The sequence below is a fragment of the Choloepus didactylus genome, chromosome 14, assembly GCF_015220235.1.
Source record: "Choloepus didactylus isolate mChoDid1 chromosome 14, mChoDid1.pri, whole genome shotgun sequence".
NCBI lineage: Eukaryota > Metazoa > Chordata > Mammalia > Pilosa > Megalonychidae > Choloepus > Choloepus didactylus.
The window spans coordinates 93,617,448-93,638,826 of NC_051320.1; the positions used below are offsets into that span (position 1 = coordinate 93,617,448).

The window sequence follows — 21,379 nt, forward strand, 5'->3', positions numbered from 1 at the left end:
TATTGTGTCTTTAGCAAAGAAGCGACTAGATAGAAGATAGATACAACCTCAGGACTGAAAAGTGGCTTCAAATTCTGACGGCTATCACCCAGCAATGGTGGTAAAAGAGAGCTGATCTTTGTGGTGCAAAGGGAAGATCCAGAAGTAATGAGTAGAAAGTCCAGAAGATCATAATCTATTCTCAAAAGAAATTTCTGAATAATTTCTATTCTCTATGGAAATAAATATCCAAATTTCAAAACTAGGTTCACTGGCTTTGATGCAGTGTCTGCAAAGTTTGGCCAGTGAGTCTTTTTTTTCCCCTCTTAATTACAGTGAGTTCCATTCTCTCACTTCCCTCTGAATCATCAAGTCTTGATGTACTCAATGGCCTTATTCCCGCAAGAAGTAAGGCAGGTGTCAGCACAGTGCTGGCCAAGGTGACACACCTGCCACCCCAGCCCATCCCAGGCCCACTGCAGGTTATCCGGAAACCTGGAAAAGTAGCAGCCCCGAGGGGGGGCCCCTGTGCACCGTTACTCGGGAGCCAGCGGGGAATGGCTGCGTGGCCTGAGGGCAAGGAAGTGCCGCCGGACTAAGGACTCACGGGAGGGCCAGCAGCCCCGATGCCGGTGTCGCCATGGCTGCCGGGAGAGCCAGGGATTCCAGGCGCCCCTCGGTCCCCCTGGAAAGAGAAAATTAGATAAGAGATCAGCATCAGAAGGGAGAGGGCAGGAAGGATGCTCTTCCCACTGTCCTTTCTGCACTTCCCGTACAGTCACCCCCAGCACTGACCTCCGCCGCCACTGCCGTAGGTCAAGAAGGAGCCCGTCACCCTAACAGTTCAACGTTCAGCCACCAACTGGGACCTACCCCTTTCGAGGCTGCCCAAGTCCAACCTCAACCACGGGGTAAGTCCCACAGCCTGTTTCTAAAGAGCCTCATCAATCAAAAATAAAATCTATCAGACTCCTATGTATCTTATGAGGAGTAAAAGAACTCTATGAAGATAAAAAGACTATACAAAATGAATATTATAGTTACATTATTATTTTGTCAGCTTAGTTAATGACAGAAAATCAACTAAATGCACATAAGTGACACAGAAATCCATTTTCTTTTTCACCTCAGATTCTTTTTAAAAAATTAATGCAAGTTATTTTCTGTTTTAGCTCACCGCTTCCCCGACCTTCCCAAGGCCAAATTTCATGTGTAACAGCAACCTGACCCTGCAAGATAAGCCGTGTAGACAACCGGACCTGGAGTCTCCCATGCTGTTTGCAGCTTTGCTCTCTTTGCTTGGACCCTTTTCCATCGTGTTCTACGCTTCCAAACACCTACCCATCAGTGAAGCCTTAATCCCACCACTCCATTCCCATAAAGCTGCCTGTCTCTGCATGCCCATCTCTTCTGTCCTCTTGCAGATGTTTATACGTCTTCATTCATCTCACCACATTGCCTTCAACTGCCCATTTCCCTGTCTGACTTTCTGACTTCTAGGTAAGCAGCTGAAAAGTGGAAACCATATCCATCCATTCATTCATTCATCCATTATTTCAACACATATTTGCCAAGAATCTAAAATGAGTTAGACCCATTGTGGGGTATAACATCTGTTCACCTCTATCTGCAGCACCCAACTTAGAAGATGGCACTAAGTGGCAGCCTTCCATGGCCATTTCCTGCACGTGGGAACGAATGAATCCATCCAGCAGGAATGCTGTGTCAGGCACTGGATCCTGCCTTTGACCTAAACCCACTTTTCACAGAGGAGGGAACAGGACACAAGGGCATCTCCCACCCCTCCTGGGAGCTCTGAGTCCCTGAGGGTCTCTTTTGCAGGGCGGCCGGGCCTGGGGCCATTTGTTTGTTTTTGGACCAGGTGACGCTACTTCACACCTTAATGGACTGAAATTTTTAGGAATTGGCCCCAAGCAGCGAGCAGAAGACTTGAATGCTTTATCAGTAAAAGCCAAACGGCTCAAGGTTAAGAAAGAAAGGGGCCCAGCAGCAAGAATCTCAAACGCTGACTCTAGAGCCTGCACCTGATGCCACGATCCCGGCTGGTCCCACAGCGTCCGGGGGAGACTGACATTCACTGGACAACCGTGCGCCATAGGATCGACTGCCACCCAGGAGGGAGCAGATACTTCTTTACTCCTTCACACAGAAAAGGACCAGTCTCAGGGAGACTTAGCTAAGTCAGGATTCTAACCCTGCTCTGCGTGACGTCAAAGCCTGTCATTCTGCTAGAAACAAGTGCCACCCAGGAGAAAAGGCATCTTTAAGAGCCTTCCCGCAGCTATGAAAAATCAGGAAGAGGCAACAGAGGGAATAAATGAAAACAAAAAATAAAACCAGTATTCAGCTCCATTCCTTAATCCCCTGCAGTGTTCAGCCAGCTCCAGGACCTGGGCACGCTCTGCTCCTTCTCCACCCGTCCCTCGCCTCCCCCTCCTTCCCTCCCCGTGAGGGGTGCTTCCTCCAGCTAAAGGCCCCCCTGAAGTTCAGCCTACCTTCCCATGGCCTACTGACCGTGGAAACTTTCATTTCTAAGCCACATCCTAACCTGCAAATTTATACACCATCAGACGGGACGGGGTCATCTGTTAGAGCCCCCCATTCCGACTCGGGGGAGCCATTTGGCTGAAGGGGCAGGACGGAGCTGCAGTGGCCGGCCCACGGCCCCCCAAGTCAGGCTCTCTGCACCCCTCACCCGGGGCCCAGCCTCTGCCTCTGTCAACTCAGGCTGCCCCCCCACCGCCCCGGGTGTCCTCTCCCCTACACGTCAATCTCATCTCGTGACTTTGGGTAAGTCCCACAGCCTCTCTGTTTCTTAAGAGCCTCATCAATCAAAAATAAAAGTCTATCAGACTCCTATGTATCTTATGAGGAGTCTCCTAGGAGACGAGCAGGTCTCCCTGCACCCCCACACTGCAACCCCAAAACAGACTCGCTAATAATGACCGCTGATATTTGTGGAGTTTGTACCTGTTTCAAGCACAATGCTAGGCAACATGTTTTATTTGTATTACATTTAATTCTCCCTCCAAACCCTGCCTGGGAGGTGGGTTTTATTAACCTCATAAACACTTATCATGGAGAAAGGACTTCTTGGCCATTTCCCGGTGCCCTCACCCACCTGTCCTCCAAGAGGCTGTGGCTGTCCCCTCGCTACGGAAAGCCCCCTCCTCTCAGGGGCCGCAACAAGGGCACAGGGGCACTGCCAAGCAGCACGGCCCCCAGACCCCCGGGGAGCCTCCCCCGACTGCCCACAGGGCCTGCGCCAGGGACACGGAACCACTCATCTACCTCACATTCAGGAAAAGGTGTCCCCAGTAGTTTTCCTCAGAAAACAGGGAGTTTCCATAAATTTGCTCACATCACACCAAGACCACATTTTGTTTTCTTTTTACTTTGACCAAGAACAACAAAATCACTGCTGGGGAAAGCACATTAGCTTATTATGACCTCAATTAGTGGAGCACTTTGGATGATAACAGAGGTCACCTGTTTGCAGAGTGAAAAAAAAATCACAGAATGAAGTTTAAGGCAGACAGCAATTATTCCTGAGGCCTCAAATTTCAAATGCTGGATGTTATTGGAAATGAGTCTTTTACATATAATTTAAAAAGCAATACACCCCATGTTCATGTGGTGGTAATGACAAAGATACATCTACAGGACAACAGGAAAAATGAAAAAAAAACCTTCCTAACATGTAAACGGGCCTTGGGGAAAAACTTCCAGTAATAACAGCACATATGGATTCCAGAAGTGCTGCATTTTACACAGCTCAGCTGGGATGGATGGTGATGTGATCTGGAAAAGTGTTAGTTGACCCTGGAAAATGGCAGTAGGGATGAAAAAGACTCTAGGACTGAAGACACATGCAAAGAAATCTTAAATATTTGTTTTCATAAATATTTACAAGTAGGTAAAAATTATACAAGTATACATTAACACTTTTATTTACAGGACTTTAAATATGTATATTAAGCTAATGCAAAAAATTATACAATCTAATGTCAATAATTGATTATTTCAACCATATTCCTACACGTTTATGCATTTGAGTGGATCAAATGATTTTTTATTGGATGTGGGCATGTTCATAGCATGTGCTCTTTTCCAAACACATTCTATTTCCTGTCTCCACGTCTTCCCCCATGGTAGCATTCCCATCTAGAACTCCTTCCCACCTCCTTCCCTTCACCAATTGCTACGTGTACTTTAAAATCAGACATATATTACCACCTCCAAGAAGCCCTCCACAATTAAACCAGGTTGGTTTAGGGGCCCTTTTGTGAGCTCATTTCTGCCCTGAAATTCACTTTATCCCAATACTTGTCTACTTTTGCCTGCTTTTCTGTCACCCCCCCTCCCGGACTGTGGCTTCTTGGAGGGCTGGGAACACACCACGTTCACTATTGTCATCCTACTCACTGCTCACCTTAAGATCCGACACATGGGAGAAGCTCAATGGATGCTCCATGAATGAATTATTAAAGCATTAGTAATTGGACACATAAATGAATGAATGAGGGCAGGCATGCGTGAGTGTGCAAGTCAATGTAAGGATAAGTGCAGGGCAGCATCTCTGCTCACTCAGGGAAGTGCTAACAAGAGTACTCGCTCATGGCCACAGACATCTTGTCTGAATTGCGGTTGCAAGTGAACTGAGGAAGCTGCAGGCTGGTATTTACCAGTGTCTTCCTTTCCCTCCTGGGTGGCTGGCCTCAGTAGAGGCTGGAGAAATGGTTACAACACCGCCAGATCCAGACCATAAAACCCTCCCACATGATCTGCCCCTCTCTTTTCCTCGTTAACCTCATTTCCCGCTGCATGCCAAGGATCTGCTAGAAGATGCTGGGCCCTAGAGGATGGGGGAGCCAATGGATTGAAGGAGTCTGGGTCCCTGAATGGCTGGGTGGGTCAGAACTCCCCACCCACCCTGATGCTCATTAGACTGAAATGTGAACAAAAGGGAAACTTTGGGGGGTTAAGCCACTGAAACCTGGGGTCACCTCTCACCACAACTGTACACTAATAATACCACCCCTAACAACACAGACTGCTTGCTCCACTGGTTGAAAACAAGTGTATTTTATTACCTCATTTAATCAGCAAGTATTAAGCACCTACAGTATGCTAAATACCTCAATATAACCGGTTAAGAGCCCTAGAGCCTTCAGTCAAGGGGGATGTGATGAACTGAGAAACGTGAAGTGGACTGCGTTGACCAGAGATGCTTACAATAGAATTTTCCACGGCCCCTTTCTAAATGCCACCCAAGGCGCCCCCAGTTTGCTTGGACAGCACTTACCTTGGGTCCCAGGGGTCCAGGTAATCCAGGGGGTCCACGAAGTCCCTGGTGAAATGACGAATACAGGGACAGTTAGGGACTGCTAGTGGGCATTCATTCACCCACACACCACGTGCCTGGCCCTGCATCCCCTCTGCTGTGGGTGGTGCAGAGGCGGACGGAACTTCCACTATGACCTCAGCCTTGAATAAAGGAAACGAACTCTGTTTTCCAGCCACAAAGCCCTGAGTGTGAATTCTGACTTGGCCACCTACCACCTCTGTGTGAAACGAGCAGATCCTTCAACCACTCTTAGTTGGCTTTGCCCTGTAAGACCCTTATTTGATAGACTCAGACAAGTAAGCGGCAAGGCCAGGTTTCAAAGTGGGCTTATATGACCCCAAAGCCTGACCTTTTCTTCTTCAACAACCTATCAAGGCCTAGGGGAGCTGATGAGGAGGGTCTTCAGTTTCAGGCTGAAGAATTTTCCATCATGCTCAGCCAGAATTAAAATCACATGTTCTACTTTTGAAAGTACTGGCTGCACGAGCTGGAGTGAAAAAGGCAAGTATCCAGTGCCTCGGGGGTCTCAGGCCCTGGCTCTCCCACCTTCTGGCTATGTGGCTTTGGCAAGTGACTCGCCTCTCTGAACCTCATTTTCCCCAGCTATATAACGGGGTTAACACCACTCACCTCTCATGGTAGTGGTGAGCTTTCTCTGCACTTGGCACATAGGAAACATTACCCAAAGTAAAATGGCAATAGCTGGCAGAGTGCCACTTCCTAAGGATTTACATAGATCATCCCACTTAATCCTGGGGAGGTAGGTACCATTATCATCACATTTTAGGAACAAAGAAACTGAAGCACAGAGAATTTGAGTCCTTTGCCCAAGCTCACCCCACTAGTTGGTTGTTCCGGCTGGGGCGTGAACCCCCTGCCTGCCTCTCTCTGGGAGGTGGTGAGCTCCTGGAGAGAAAGGCTGCCTTATTCATCAAGGTCTCCAGAGTCCAGCCCACAGCCCGGCTCAGCGTGGGCACTGGGAAATCGAGGCAGATTGCGTTACTGGTCCTACCTATTCGTTCCCTGCCTGAAACAAAATGACACATGTCCATCTGCAGCCATGGGACTTGCAAGACTTCCACTGGGGGAGTAAGAAGATCTGCTCCTTCGATCTTGAGCTTGGCCATGAGGTTTGTTTGAGTCAGTGGCATGTGAGCAGGTACAGTGGACCCTTGCATCCAGACTGGAGCTTAAAGAATCATTGCATGTCTCTGCAGATATATATATATTTTTTCCCTCCTCACTCTCTACCATGAGAATGACATGCCCCAAACTACTTGATTCTGGGTTCCAAAATGAGGAGTCAAGTGGAGCAGAGCCACAGCAGCCAACCACAGACACCAACGTGTAGCATATAGGCAGGTTTTTAGGGTTGAAAGCCGCTGGGATGTGGGGCTTCTTAGTTACTGCAGCAAAATTGACTAATACTTCTCCCTTTATGTTCAGAACATGCTGAAATGTTCACAAGTCCCCATGTACATACTATCCACATGCTTTAATACACATGGTTATTTCTTTTTGGAACTCACTTTTCTGGCTGCAAATAATTTCCTCCGATGCATAAAAATCATTTCATCAAGTTAAACATTCATGGGAAAAACTAAAAATAGAATGGGACTTCTGCAACTTGATAAAGAGTATCTATAAAAAGTTTATGGAAAACATCATAATTAAGGGTGAAAGAATGAATGCTTTTCTCCTAAGATCAGGAACAAGGGAACTTTCACTTTTAGCACATATGCCACCTCCTCAGGGAGGCTTTCCATGACTTTTCATGCAGACCAAGAAGCGACTTCTCTATACGTGCACGCATGCTTGGCCCCGGCTCTGGCGGTCCGTTTGCCTGCCTGACCCCCCTAGGTCATGTGTGTCAAGCACACAGACTGTCTAATCCATCCTAAAGCCTGCCCAGAGCCTGGCACCCAGAGAGCCGTCCACGACGTTGCACCCCACTCCCTGATTGGCACGGACGCCCACTGCTTCCCCCATCCCAACACCCCCTTCCCAAACAGCTGTGAGTCCCGGTGTGCAAAGTTTGGACAGTGGGCCTTCTTTCTTTTTCTTTTACATTTTAGTTGGGTTGCTGCAAGTGCAGAAACCCTGAGCATCCACTTACCGGGTCTCCATCTTTCCCTGTTCCAGGAGGCCCAGGGAGTCCGGGGGAACCAGGTTCACCCCGGGGGCCTGCTGGTCCTGGGCTCCCTTCTTCACCTGCTGCTCCCTGAAAGAAAAGGGGACATTTCCAGGATCGGTGGCATGCAGAGGTTATGCTGTCTGAAGCAGAACCAGCCTGAGGCGGGTTGGTTGATTAGCCGGGACTGCTGTTGTAGAAAGCCCATCCCTTGGAGGGCAGGGAAAGCTGGATTGCAGAATGTGGGACTCGAAAGGACCTTCGAGGCTGCCTGATCCAGCCTTCCACCCAGCATACGTGGCCCTCCAGTTTCTGTTTGAAGTCTCCAGGGAGCGAAGGGCTCACCGCCTCTCCAGACGGTCCATTCCTTTATGGGGCAGCTCCATGATACGGAGTTTCTTAACATTCAGCCACGGGAGAGCGCTCAGAAGTCTTCCAGTCATCTGACACTCAGTCTGTATCCTGGAGCTCCAGAGATAAATCTAATCCTTTCTCGCACCCAAGACCTTCAACAATAATTCAGATTGGGGTTCCAAGATGGAAGGAGCTGTGTGTGCATCAGGACGGGCCGAGGGCTGGGCACTGAGCTCCTCCCAGGCAAATGCACCCCGAGTCTCACCACGGAGCCCTGGCTGCCGAGCGATGGACTGGGCCACAGAGCCTTTTGCAGATGAGGGCCACTTTGTCCAGGTGGGGCTCACTTGTACCTAAACTGCAATTGGAATGTCTGCAGGAAAGAGGCGAAGTGAGATGGAGCAAGGATGGGCAAAGCAAGGGATGGAGAGGGTCTCTCTCCATGCCTAGGGCAAGAACAGCCTCCATAGCTCCAGGCTGGCCACTGGATGTGGTGAGAGGGAACGAGCAGGCCGGGTGGCTGGGATTTTTATCACTTTGCAGAGCTCTCAGCGCTTCCTTCCAAATGCAGCGCTTGGCCGGGTCCTCCGCAGGGCTCGGTCCAGCTCGGCCAAGGAGAGGCGTTGGCGCCCCCTGGCGGTTGGAAGGTGCCAACGGCCATCGAGATTTCTGGGCTCTGAATGCTCAACTAGCCCTGAAAACTGCCCCAGCATCTCGGTCATCTCCTTTTAGTTCATCAATGTCCTACTTATGATGTGCCCTCCAGAATCGAGCACCATTCTTCAGACATGGTCTAATCATGGCAATGCAGAATGGACCGGGATCTTGCCTTGCTTAGTCTGCGTGCTTACTTAGTCTTATTACTTGGTACTATTTTTTTCTTCCCCCAAAACTTTTAGCACCTGCATCACATAAGAGTACTATTGAACTTATGAACAGTGAACACTCTGAAAATCCAGGATGCTTTCCACAGCTTGAGTAACCGTTTTCCCCTGATATAAATTCTTTTATCCAACCAAAATGCAAATTTCACATCTATTCTTGTAAAATTTGCCATCAGATAAGAGTAATCACTCCTTTAAAAACTTCCAGGTAAGTGGACTTGAGGACATTCAGATTAAGGTGTTTAGACACTTGAGCGGCAAGGGCCTGAGCTGGTGCTGTGTCAGAAGTGGGGGGCCACTCTGACAGCCTGTCCATGACTTGAATGAACCTGGACAACATCCTCTGTCCCCAGCATCTGCTCTTTGCCAAGCCCTGGGCATAGGTCACCCATTTTCTCAGCTACTCTGCACCACCTGGGATCAAAGAATTTTCAACCCCATTTTATAGATGAGAAAATTCCAGTGCAAAGAGGGGGTACTTTGTTTAGAGCAACTTTTTCAACCTCACACTATTGACATTTGGGGCGGGATAATTCTTTGTTGCAAGAGGTTGCGCACAGCAGGATGCTCAGCAGATCCCCCAGCTGGGACCCACTAAAGGCCAGTAGCACCAACCAGTGGTGACAACCAAAAAATGTCCCAGATATTGCCAAGTGTCCCTTGAGGGGCAAAGTTGCCCCGTTTGAGAACCACGATTCTCACCTAGGTTCAGTCTACAGAGCTAGGACATGGGGGCGACATTTGGGTGGGCTCTGAAGACCACTGGATCCGCCCAGGGAGTGCCTCAGATTAGATCCCCAACCTCGGGCTCAGTATCACCAGCAAACATCTGAGACACTTCCCAAGATGCGAGGTAAGGGAAATGCAAAAATGAGATTCTCCTCTCCTGTTCCTGGGGTGCTGATTCATTTTGGGGGACAACATGTCTTTCTTCTTCCCAATAAATGAGACACTTCCTCATAGCTTGGGGGATGGTTAATTGTGCAAGCACAGGTGTGGAATGGGTAATTTGTCAAGTGGAGTAGAGGGAAAGCAGGATTGGGAATCAGACAGACCTAGTTCAGTGGCTCACTAGGTATGAGACGTGGGGTAAATTAACCCTCCCTATCCTCAGTCTTCACATGTATAAAATGGGGATTCATATAATTCACAGTTCTGTTGTGAGGATTAGATGAGAAGAGGAGATTGCATGGCCTTCTCTCTCCCTCGAGAGACTGATACACAAATGGATGAGGGCCAGACCAGATTCAAAAACTGAAGTCTGACCCACAACCCCTGCAGCCACCAGCCAGGGAAACCAAACCACAATCTCCAAAGAAATTGGTCCCAAACAGCCAGGACTTGGTCAAGCACTGCTATTTTCTCTATTTTTTTTGCCCCCCTCTTCCAACTCAGGACCAACTAGAGAAAGCCAAATAAGTTCCCCAAATCAATGACGTAGGATGTCTAGCTTCCAACTAGCCTGCCTCCAGCCTCCTCGTGCCAACACCTCCAAACAGAGCGTCCCTGACACCTTCCCTCGCAGCACCCTAAAACTCCCTCTCCGCTGCCTGCTTTTGAGTCTCTCCCAAATGCACATACAGGTGGCTGACGCCCTGGCCCAGCCTAAATATCTAGCCTCTGTTTGTTCTCCTTTGTGTGGCCTTCGTTTATTTCCACCACCTTCTACTTGGAAAGACTCTTCTGATTCTTGGGTCCCAAACCAGACCCATGCAGGGAAAGTTCCTTCTGCATCCCCTCACACAAAGTTCAGAAAATGCCACTGTGCCTTACCTTCTCGCCACGCTCCCCGTCTTTCCCAGAGGGGCCTCTGGTGCCAGGGGGGCCCTGAAGAAAGGAAAGTTATTGGCATGGTGGGTTTCAAGTTTACTGGTCACTCTCGATGGCCTGTAGCCCACAAGGAAGGGCAAGCAGGCGCCTTTCAGTCCATGATGACAGCTCTGCCCCACCGTTCCTATTCCTGACAGATGTCCTTGGAGGACCCATCCCCATCTCGCCTGCCTGGGACAGGGACTCCTCTTCTGGGCCCTTCCATACTTTGCTCTTTGGAGCTCCTGGTTTGCAGGCATGGTGTGCCCAAGCCCCTGAAGCTCCCAGTGGGCAGTGCCCGCCTGGAGAGGACACCCAGGGAAGACAAGGATACCTGGAGCTTAAAGCCAGGACTCAGGCTCGGCCCCAGAGCACCTGTAGGCAGGTTCCAGCCCTGCCTGTCTACGTTTTCATCCTCCAGCAGTGAGTCTGGGACAAGGGTTCATGTTCAAAAGTTCCACAGATATTCCAGTAGGAAAGTAGGGACGTGAGAAGACAGAGGGAGAGAAGGCAGCCAGTGAAGAGATCATGACAGGGCAAATAACCACCATGGGTAAGTGGCTCCAAATCCCACCAGGAACTTGGGGGCCGGGGCCCATCCTCAGGCATTCTGTGTGGGGGGAAGGAGCTGGGGTATTTGGACGCCAGTCACTGGGGGCTGCTTCTGGGGTGCTGTGGGCCACTTGCCATGTGGCTGGACAAAGTACAGAGTACAGAGAAAACCTTCAGGCAAAGAAATCCAGGGGTGACAGCTAGAGGTCAAAGCATGCATTGAAGCGGCAATCCTGAAGTGATGTGGGCAAGGCTTCCGGTAGCTTCTACCATGACCACTTACTACATATTGTGGTATCCCTGTACCTCAGTCTCCTCCTGTGTAAAGTGGGTGTCACCTCACAGGGCTGTTATGAGGATAAGTAACTGCCACGTCAGGAAGGGTCATTCTGCGTTTGCTCCCCACCTTTGATCATCGTCTATAAAAGCTGACGGCTGGATTGGACTGACCCAAATCCCCAGTGGAGAGGCCACTGGCTAGGAGCTACTGGGTATCTGTCATACAACATTAAGGTCTAAAGCAACGTTTATGGTGAATCTTAGAGCGGGTTCATTAGCAGACGCCTTGGGCCTCCACCGGGAGAGACAGAAGCTCAGTGAAGCAGGGCCTTAGCGGAACCAGCACAACCCATGCCCCCCATTTGGGAGATGAAGGCACGTGGTCCTGGAAGTGGCTTGTGGTGGTCTTAAAGCCAGCTACTGGCAGAGCTGTGACTGGAATCCAGGACCCAACCCAGCCAGTCAGGGCACCTTCTACTACTTCAGGCTCATTTTGTCTCTCTTAAGGCAAAATATGATATTAATTCCAGCATCAGGGATATTTGCAGACATTCTGTGGCTACAACCTCATTCATCATGAGGAGATCAGAGGAGTCACCCAGAGTCTCAGATTGGTTAACTTTTGGGATGACCTTCGTTGGGATGTTGATTTCCCCATCTGTTGAACTGGGATAGAGCTACCTGCCCCTCCAAGTTGGAGGGAGGGCAAATAAGATAACTTGAAACTGGGTGTTGTAAGTCCACAACCAATGTTCATATCCTTGCCCTTCCCCCGTGACTCACCACACTTCCTGGGGGACCGCTGGGACCGGGGGGACCCACAGGTCCAGGAGCTCCCTGTTCAAAGAGAGAAGTTTAGAAAGGCCCAATGTATTGATTACAAGTCTCCAAATCTCCAAACCTGCCTCCTCCCCAGTTCAGCACATTGGCTGGACACCTTCTAACCTGATGTGCCCTCCAGAGATACACTCAACCCCCACTTATCTGACTCTTGTAGCACCCCAACCAGCCAAATCTCAAATGAGTAGGATTGGGGTACAGAGGTAAGTTAAAGAACTCTAGTAAGCTCCAGAAGACCAAGGCACATGTTTGGGGTGTTTGCAGTAGAAGTGGGGGGCAGGGGGAAGAGGAAGAAATGACGAAAGAGCCATAGAGGAAAGCAAAGCCGTAATCATGGACCAGGATCTGAGATGGAGTGTGGCCTTTATCCTAGGTGCCGGGGGAAAGGAACACTGAAATTGGAGCACATTATTCAGATTTGAGTTGGAGAGAAAACACTCTGGTATATATAATGGAGAAAGCAGATTGGAATGGTGGGAGCCAGCCTTGAAGACTGGAGAAGACAGTGGCTAAACAAGTGTTAGAGAGGAAGGAGGCCTTCTGGAGAATGTGTAAAGAGGAATGACCAGGGCTTGGTGATCAGCTTCTGGTGGAGAGAGAGGAAGATACTCACGGGATGATCCTGAGGTCTGAATGGACCTCTGTTTTTGGTCTGCATTACTCTAAAGATGCTGATGCTATCCACAGAGAGTGGACACCCAATAGGGGAGAAGGTGTGGGTGTGTGCACATATGTGTGTGTGTGTGTGTGTGTGTGTGTGACTTGGATTGGAGAATCAGGATGTTTCCTGGAAAAGTGGATCTGAACTAGATCTTGATGGTTGGGCAATGATCCCATGGGAGGACATACGGGTGTGGGCATCCCAAGTGGGTCACCACCACGGAGATGGGGAAGCAGGGAGCTCTCTACAGCATCTACATTGGTTGCTGCCCTTGGCTGACCCTGCTCAGGTAAATGTGAGGATGGCACACTCTGTAAGCGCTCTACAGTGGCATACACCTGGCCTGTGGTATTAGGAGCAGGCTGGATGCTTGTCTGCAGCTACTTCTCCTCCTCCGCTCACCACACTCCTGAGAGAAGCCAATTTAATCTTAAATTGGCGGTACATCTGCCCCCTCCAGCCCCCCACCAGCTCTGCAGAGAAGCAGAGGCAGAGGAGATAAGTTTTAATCAGTTCCAGGGACAAGTGCCAAAACTGCTGAGATCAAATGCACCTCTAGATCCCACAGAAGCCCCCCGATTCTGGCCCAGATGGAGGGCGAGGCAGGAGAGCTCAGGTGTGTGTATGAAGCGCAGGCCTGTGTGTGTGCACGTGTGTGTGCCTTCCTGACTGCAACTGTGCGTTTGGGGCTGGAATGTCTGTGTTTGCATCTTAGTACATGTGTATTAACCTGGGACTTCAGAATACGTGCATGTGAACGTGGGCACACTTTGCACCTGTGAATGGACATTTGTGTGTCTGTATGTGTATTATACATGTGCGTGCAGATGACGCATCCTCCAATGGCTTCAGTGTGTGGACAGAGCCCTGACATGCTGGAACCTACTGGAAGCCAAAACCTCTCGGTGAATGCTGGTGGCCTCCAGCCCTGGCCAAGCACTCAAGTGTGGACTTCACTTTCCCTGCCCGTTCCCGCCTCTTTAGAGCCTAGAGCTGTGGGAGCCACCAGCAGGTAGGCTGGGTGCAAGGACTCACGGGGTTTCCAGCTGCTCCGGGCGCCCCGTGTCCCCCTTCTTGTCCCCTGGCACCCTGCACGGGAAAGAAAAGGGAAGACATGAGCGATCGCAGACGATGCTGCCCTCGCCCCCCTGGCCGGGACCCCGCTCATCAGAACCAGGTGATCCAAGCCGGAAAGACAGAGAACTGGGGCTGAAAGGTGCCGGAAATCACCCTTTGCCTGACACACCCCCTGTGCTTTGCATATTATAATAGCATTTCATCTGCAGGTATTACCACCTGCCCTTTATGTAAATGAGGCGATGAGACTTGCACGGAAAGCAAGTGGCCATGCAAATCAAAATGCTGTTACACACCGCTGTCATTTAAACCAGCGGTGCAGAAGCACGGCTGGGGAAGGGGCAGGGGCCTTCCTGCTTCTGAAAATCCTTTGTCCCCGGGGTCCTACACCCAGTTGGTCTCAGACTGGGTGCTGCGCAGCACTGGGCTCCGAGAGCGACGGCAGGGGACCCGGAGCTCGTCTAAGTCAACCCCTTCTGACAGAGGAAGGGCGTCCGGGGTCCCGAGGCAGGGCGCCGCCCGCAGGGGCTGCTTTTGGGGGCGCTGCGGGGCTCGCGGGTCCCTCCGGACGCCTATGGCAGCGCCCCTGGTGGTCACTCCCGGAATGGCAGGCGGGTGGGGAGGGGCCGGCCCTGGAGGAGCAGAAGGGGTGGCGGGGATTTGGGAGCTCAGAGCCCGCAAGTGGAGAGGGGATTTAATTACCGGCGGTCCAGTGGGTCCCCGAGGTCCCAGTTCTCCAGGAATGCCCTGCGGTCCCTGCAGGGAAATAACCTGTTAATGAACTAGTTCAAGACTTTCTGGGCAGATGGGGCGGGCTGTGGCCCAGCGCAGTGGGTGCTATCTGGGGCCCGCCGAGGGGGTGTCCTTAGAGTCCTGCGGGAGGAGGAGGGCTCCGGAGGTTGGACTCTTTGACCAGCCCCACTGGGCCGTGGGGCGCGGGGCGCGGAACAAGCAACGCGGGGCACAGGGAACCGCGCGCCAAGCACGGGGTGCAGGGCTCAGGGCGCGGGTCACGGGGCACCGGGCCCAGGGCACTCACCGGTTCCCCAGGCTCGCCCGGGTCGCCCTTCTCTCCTTTCAGCCCTTGTTCTCCCTGTTGGTGCGGAAGCACAGGGTGCATCAGGCGGGAGAGGGGCGCGGGGTCTGCCGCCACCCACAGGGCACGCACCCTCCAGGCTCGACTCCCGCGGCGCTGCACCTCCCAGTCCTACGTCGGCGCCTGCTCCGTCCCTGCGCCCAAAGGTTGTTCTCCCCTCAGGTCAGAACCATTCATACCTTCAGGGACTCCGAACTCCACCCCGGGCTAGGTCCCCTGTTACAGCCTCTCTCAGGCAGCGCCTTTCTCTTTATGACACGTGGCAGGTTTGGCAGGTTTGACAGGTTTGCTGCGGTTCCCCTCGTGTCCCCTCCAGCCCATAACCTGGCACGTGGGCGACCACCAGCGACTGTGCAAGGTCAGATGCTGAGAGGGGAAGCTTCTTTCCCGTGGTCCGGCCCAACCCCGTCCCTGTGTTGATGGAGAAGCTGGGGACAGGCGCGTTGCAAAGGGGCCCAGCCTTTTAGGACAGATTCGGAATGGAGCCCTGGAGTCTGGGTGGCCATGATGGGCTTGTTCTAATTTCAAAAGAAGAGATGGGACACGGGCTGGAGAGATGTGAGCTGCGCCCCAGGCAGGCCCAGAATGGATCTGGGGGTGCAGGCTCAGTCCCTTGAAGCTGCTGGTACCACCTGCAAGGGGCCCTCACATGTCCTGGGGAGGTAAGAGGACCTCACTCTGGGAGGCGAGGGGCAGGGAGAAGGGGAGCAGACGGGAGGTTACAGGAAGCGCAGCCCTAGAAGGGCTCAGGTCTGTCTTCCAGGAGGCAAAGGGCCATCAGGTAGAGCAGGGTAGGATGCTGGGGCCCAGAGGAAACAGCCTCAGCATAAGATCTGGGAAGACTGCCTGGAACCCTGACTTCCCATTCACTGGCCATGTGACCTTGTGCAACAGAGTTACCTATGCTGACTCAGTTTCCCAATCTGCAAAAGGAACATTTGGTCTCTGTTCCACCAGGGTGAGTATTTAGGGGCACACAGAAGGTGCAACAAAGATGAGCCGAAAGTAGAAGACAACAACCAAAGCATGAACCTCCCAGAAAGGGTGCACGCAGCTCTTTCCAAAGGAACAGGATCTAGAACTGTCCAAAAGTGCTGTGGCTGCACATCCCAAGAAAGGACCAAGGAGAGAAGGGATGATTATTTGCCGTGAAGGTGGAAGGAAGCCCTCCATAGGTGGGGGGTTTTGAGAGCAAAGGCTTTGGAGTCCAGGAGACGGGGAGAGAACCCTGGCCACATCTGGAAGGCAGAGACATCAGAGATGGAGAATGTGGGGGTGGGCCAGCCCTAAACCTTTAAGTTGAGGAGAAACCCGTAGGGAACTTTTAAGTTGACGGTTTTCATGTTGCTTTCTCTATCCACATATGGGCAAAATTTCAAGGCCTTGCCTCAGCCACTTCTGCCTGTCCTCCCCTCCCAAGCTGCTGGTGATTCCCCAATTAGCATCTGCATGACCCTAAGTGGGGTCACTCTCTTGGCAGCACCTCTGGAGTGGAATCTACAATGGTGCTGATTACGTGACATTGCTTTGCAAAGCACTTTGTGGTGCCTGACACAAGCAGGTTTTCAAGATGTGGGCTCATGCCCTCTTCTAGAATCTCTATTTCCAACCAGCCCGAAAGAAGGCATGTCCAGTCCCGCACACCAGAAACGATAATTCCATGATTTCCCATGGTGGGGATTTGCAAAACTCGTTGGTCCTCAAGTCCACAGGCTTGTGGGATTATTTCAGGCTAACCACACTGGGGCAAGTTACAAACTCTTTTTTCTGCATATGTGTGTGTGTGTGTGTGTGTGTGTGTGTGGAAGGATATCGCAGACAGGCTCAGGACCCATGGGTGGTTATCCCAGGCCAGAGGAGGGACCCTGGGTACTCACAGGGGAGATGCTTAACAGACACCCACCCAGGCCTGGGCATCATCAGCAAGGAGCACCCTCTGCCACGCTGGCACATGGCAGATGCTCAGCTGACAGCTGTTGAATGTGTGAGCATCACTGGCCCCTTTCTCCTGACCCCTTCTTGGTGAGCTCAACCAGTCCATCACCATCTCTGGGCTCAGTGTCATCCCTGTGAGCTCAGTTCCTTCGATGGGGCTCCTGGAAGACCCCTGGGCAGGTCAAGGCTGGGAGCAGTGACAGGCAGCTGGAGAGCCTGCCCAAGGCGATCAGCTCTGAACAACCTACCCATCCTCCAGTCACAAAGACCTTCCGGAACTATAATTTCCCCACTCCTGAGGCTGCCTGCCCTGCTTCCTACAGCTGAGGAGCAGGTCCCTTCTTCCATCTGCTGTTTCGAGACCCTGGGATCAGCACACCCACTAAGGGCCCCTGCCCTCCACATGTCACCTGGTGACCTCAGCAGGTGCTGGTCACCAACCATCCTCCATCTGGATGTGGGAGCAGAGGAGTTTGGGTTTCCCTCCCATCCCTCCTTCTCCTTTCTATTCTCTTTCTTAATTATGCTGCAAACTTGAAAGCCCCTCTAAATCTTCCTCTCTCCTGCCTCCTTGTGCTCTGCGGAGACTCAAAAGGTACACGCCTGAGCAGAGCAGGGAGAAGTCAAACAGAATAACACTTTTCAAAACCATCGATACAAACACTTGTTGCCATGGCAATGGAGTAAGTCCCGGAGTGATTCATGCAGTTGCCCGCAATGAATTTTTATCTTTAAAAAAAAAAATAGACACAATTTTTCCTTGCTTTGTGTCTAGTGGCTTCCTGGGCCCACAGAGCTGCAGCTCCTGCAAAGGGAGGGGGGGCAGGTCAGGAGACCAGGCCCCAGTCACGTGCCTGCCCCGGCACAAAGCTCTCAGGAAATCATCTCTACAGATCGGCTCCTTGACGGAGAGGCCGGGCATGTAGGCCTTAATCAGATGGTAGTTTGAGGGGCTCTGGGCAAGCACGACAGGGGGAGACCCACGGGATCGTGGGGGAGGGGAGGCAATGCATAGACAGAAGTCCCTGAATGGGGAGGGGGGTGGTGGGGGTGGGTCACCCTCCTGCTCCAGGCGACGAGCCTTGCACCGCAGCAGCTGCCGGGGACAATCTGGCCAGGACGTTATGGCTGACAGACCAGGTTTCAATTCCCATCTCTGGGTGGGGCCTCTGCATGCTCCTCAGCATCTCTGAGCTATGGTACCATCCCCCATGTCACATGCATGTCACCAACCCCCAGGGACGGTCAGAGTGTGGGATGAGACGATGCAAGGAAAACGCCTCTTGCCACACCTGCTACCCGGGGCATTCTCAGATCTTCCCCTTTGAGGCCTTCTTTTTTGGGATGGAGATAGCTAGCAAAAAGATGAGGGTGGCAAAAAGTAAACAGAAGTTTTGATATAAATATCGTGTAGTGAACACCCACCTCTGTAAGAGCCAAGTAAAGTTCTAAGTGTTTTTATATCAACAAAAAGCAAATATATGATTATTTGCATTTAATCCTGAAAGTGAGTTTTGATTGTCCTGCTGTATAATTGAAGAAACGAGGGCTCAGAGCAGAAATGGATGCAGGAAGGTTTTAGGGGGCGGGAGGGCAGTAGAGCAGTGGGCCTGCATGGGGGGCAGCTCCTTAGGCGGTGACTAGGAGGGCTGAGCGTTCAGGACCCTGTGCCCCTTGAGAGAGAGGACAGAGCCAGACCCCCCACAACCTCTTCTCTCCTTCAGCTATCTCCCAACAACCTCTTCTGCAACCCATGCTGTCCTGCTCTTCTCCAAAGTTTAAAATCCTCCCCTCTCCTTCCTCCTGGTCTCAGCTCCTGGTCAGTCTCCACCTGCTCCATTCTTCTCAACCACACGCAGGCTTTTAAAAAGCTTTACAAGTAGAGCCTACATAATATTGAAAAGGCAGAGAGCCACTGCTGGAGTCTAGATCCCTTCATTAAGCCACTCAGCTGTTTCTCCTGGTGGAGCAGAAAGTCAGTCGGGAGAACGGAAGAACGAGAGCAGAAAAAACAAAAAAGAGCAAGCTCTCTGGCCTCGGTGCTCCCGACAGCTTAAAGAAATACTGAAAACACTTGTTTTCAGAAGAGCCATTCAGGATATGAGGAAGAAAACAGTCCTAGAGGTTGCAGTGGTGACAAGGCCACAGGAGCCAGCTCACCAGGCCCCTCTGCACTGAAGCTCGTCCTGGGGGTGGGAGCCTGCAGGGGCTTCTCTCCCAGACCTGGGCCCCCTCAAGGCACCCCAGCTCTGGGTTCCCTTCACTGCCAACGTCCCCGTGTCCATCTTTGCCTCCCTCCAACTCGTTAAAGCTTCACCATCTCAAATATTCTGCTCTCAAAATCACCAGCCACTCTCCCGCCCCCAAAGCCAATGGTCTTTTCCAAGTTGCAATTGAAGTCGGAAGGGTGAGTCGGGAGTAGTCAGGGGAGGGGCTGGGGACCGGTCATTCCATGTAGAGGGAATGACACATGTCAGGCCCTGCCAGAAGGAATGGATCCCAGTTGAGCAAGTGCAGGGCAGACTGTGGGAAAGGAGGCTGGGCAGGAGGCAAGTAACCAGGGCCATCTGCCTTGTGGGGAATCTCAACTCGATGCTCGAAGCGGAAGGGCAGCTGTCTGCCCGTCCTTTCTTCCTTGCTGACAAAAGCTCAACTTTGTTTGGGGCATGTCCAGCCTCAAGAGAAGGCTCCTGATAGATCTAAACCAATCGTGTGACCTGTTCCTTTTTCCCAGACACTCACTTTCCCAGCCTCCTTTGCAGCCATGGGTTTCTGACCAATGAGATAAAAGAGAAAGATGGGTGCAAGGGATTCCAGGAAAGGGAGATTGTTGGTGCATCCCTTCCCTCTTCTTGCCCTGATCACAGACATAATGTCTGGGGCTACAGCAGTTCTTTTGTGGCCATGAGGACATAAACATAATGAAAATGCCCTGCAGCTAAGGATGGGACAGCAGAGAGACAGAAAAGAGGCCTGGAAGGTGTTCACAAACCACTGTATCAGAGCCCTTGCAACCTTCCTACGTGTGATCATTATGCCGTAAGGCCCTGATCACTGGGTTTCTGATACTCAAAGCCAAATTCATTCCCAGTTTCTCAGTGCTAAATGCATGTAAGTGACAAATTTAGAAAACTCACCCTGGGAGCAACACACAGAGAATACTGTCAGGAGAGAAGCTAGTTACCCTGAGTGTCAGTTACTACGGGCACTCGGCTCAGCTCCAGTGAGACCAGGACCCAGGCCTTGCATGGCCCTTGCCCACCCTGGACAGGGCAGGTCTGGAAGCCCGGAGGCCCGAGAGTGGCTCGCATCGTGGGGCCAAGGCTCAGGACCAAGCCCCAGCCCTCCTCCCAAGCCAGGCCGATAGACAGCAGGCAGCACAGGGGACCCTTGCTACTTACTGGCATTCTTGGATGTGGCGTGAACAGGGATGTCTGAAAAAGAAAGCACAGAAATTGCAAAGATGCAAATCAACAGTCCCTGATGTTCCATTTAAAAAATGGACCTCTGAGAGATTTACCAAGTGAAAGAATACAGCCTGAGTTTCCTTTATCATTTGTTTAAAAAGTTAGTCACCAAGCATTTAGTCAAGTATGGTTAGATCTGGGAAACCTGGAGTTGCCCTGCTAGTGTTCAAACCCCAGCTCCACCACCTAAAAGCTGTGTGTGACCTTCTACAGCTCTGTCAGCCTTGATGTCCTCACCTGTAAAATGGGGAGGAAACCACATTTCCCCCAGAGTGCTGCGAGGCCGAAAAGGAACGATCTGTGCATGCATTTAGAGCAGAGCCTGGGTGATGGAATCGCTGTGCCAGCATCCCCCTTCTGCTCTCACCACTTACTGGGTGGCAGGGACAAAGAGCACGGGAATGAGGGCCCAGCCTCTGGCTCATGGGGAGCCTGGCTCATGCAAAACTGTCTTGGTCCCCAGCACCCCTGTGGACTGCCCCTGCTGGGCTGTCCAATTCCATCCCTCACCTGGGCCTTCCCTCTCGGCCCAGCTTCATTTGATTATTTTTATTTTTTACTGTGGTAAAAAATTTGATTTTTTATATTTCTTCTTTTCTTAACATTGGCATTTTGAGCTATAAATTTGCCTCTGAGCACTGCTTTCCCTCCATTCCATACCTTTTGGTATATTGTGTTTTCATTTTCATTCATTACAAGATATTTCCTAGTTTTCCTTGTAATTTCTTCTTTGACCCATTGGTTTAATAGTGTGTTGTTTAATTTCCACATATGTGTAAAATTTCCAGATTTCCTTCTGTAATTGATTCCTCACTTTATTCCACTGTGGTCCAAGAAGATACTTTGTATGGCTTCAATATTTTTAAATTTACTGAGATTTTATTTGTGGCCTAATATATGTTCTAACCTGGGAAATGCTCCATGTGCCCTTGGGAAGAATGTGTATT

General features: G+C 51.2%; 1 protein-coding gene across 3 annotated transcripts in view; it reads right to left on the minus strand.

Annotated features, from left to right (window-relative positions):
* COL22A1 (collagen type XXII alpha 1 chain) overlaps positions 1-21,379 on the minus strand; it is a 299,863-nt gene that overhangs the window by 86,031 nt on the left and 192,453 nt on the right. For all 3 annotated transcript variants that reach the window (XM_037803432.1, XM_037803433.1, XM_037803431.1), the window contains 9 exons: positions 20,367-20,399; positions 14,974-15,027; positions 14,637-14,690; positions 13,893-13,946; positions 12,140-12,193; positions 10,490-10,543; positions 7,464-7,568; positions 5,306-5,350; positions 587-664 (listed from right to left, as the gene is read on the minus strand). In XM_037803432.1, coding sequence (XP_037659360.1) covers positions 587-664; positions 5,306-5,350; positions 7,464-7,568; positions 10,490-10,543; positions 12,140-12,193; positions 13,893-13,946; positions 14,637-14,690; positions 14,974-15,027; positions 20,367-20,399 — 531 coding nt within the window. The remainder of the gene's footprint in view (positions 1-586; positions 665-5,305; positions 5,351-7,463; positions 7,569-10,489; positions 10,544-12,139; positions 12,194-13,892; positions 13,947-14,636; positions 14,691-14,973; positions 15,028-20,366; positions 20,400-21,379) is intronic.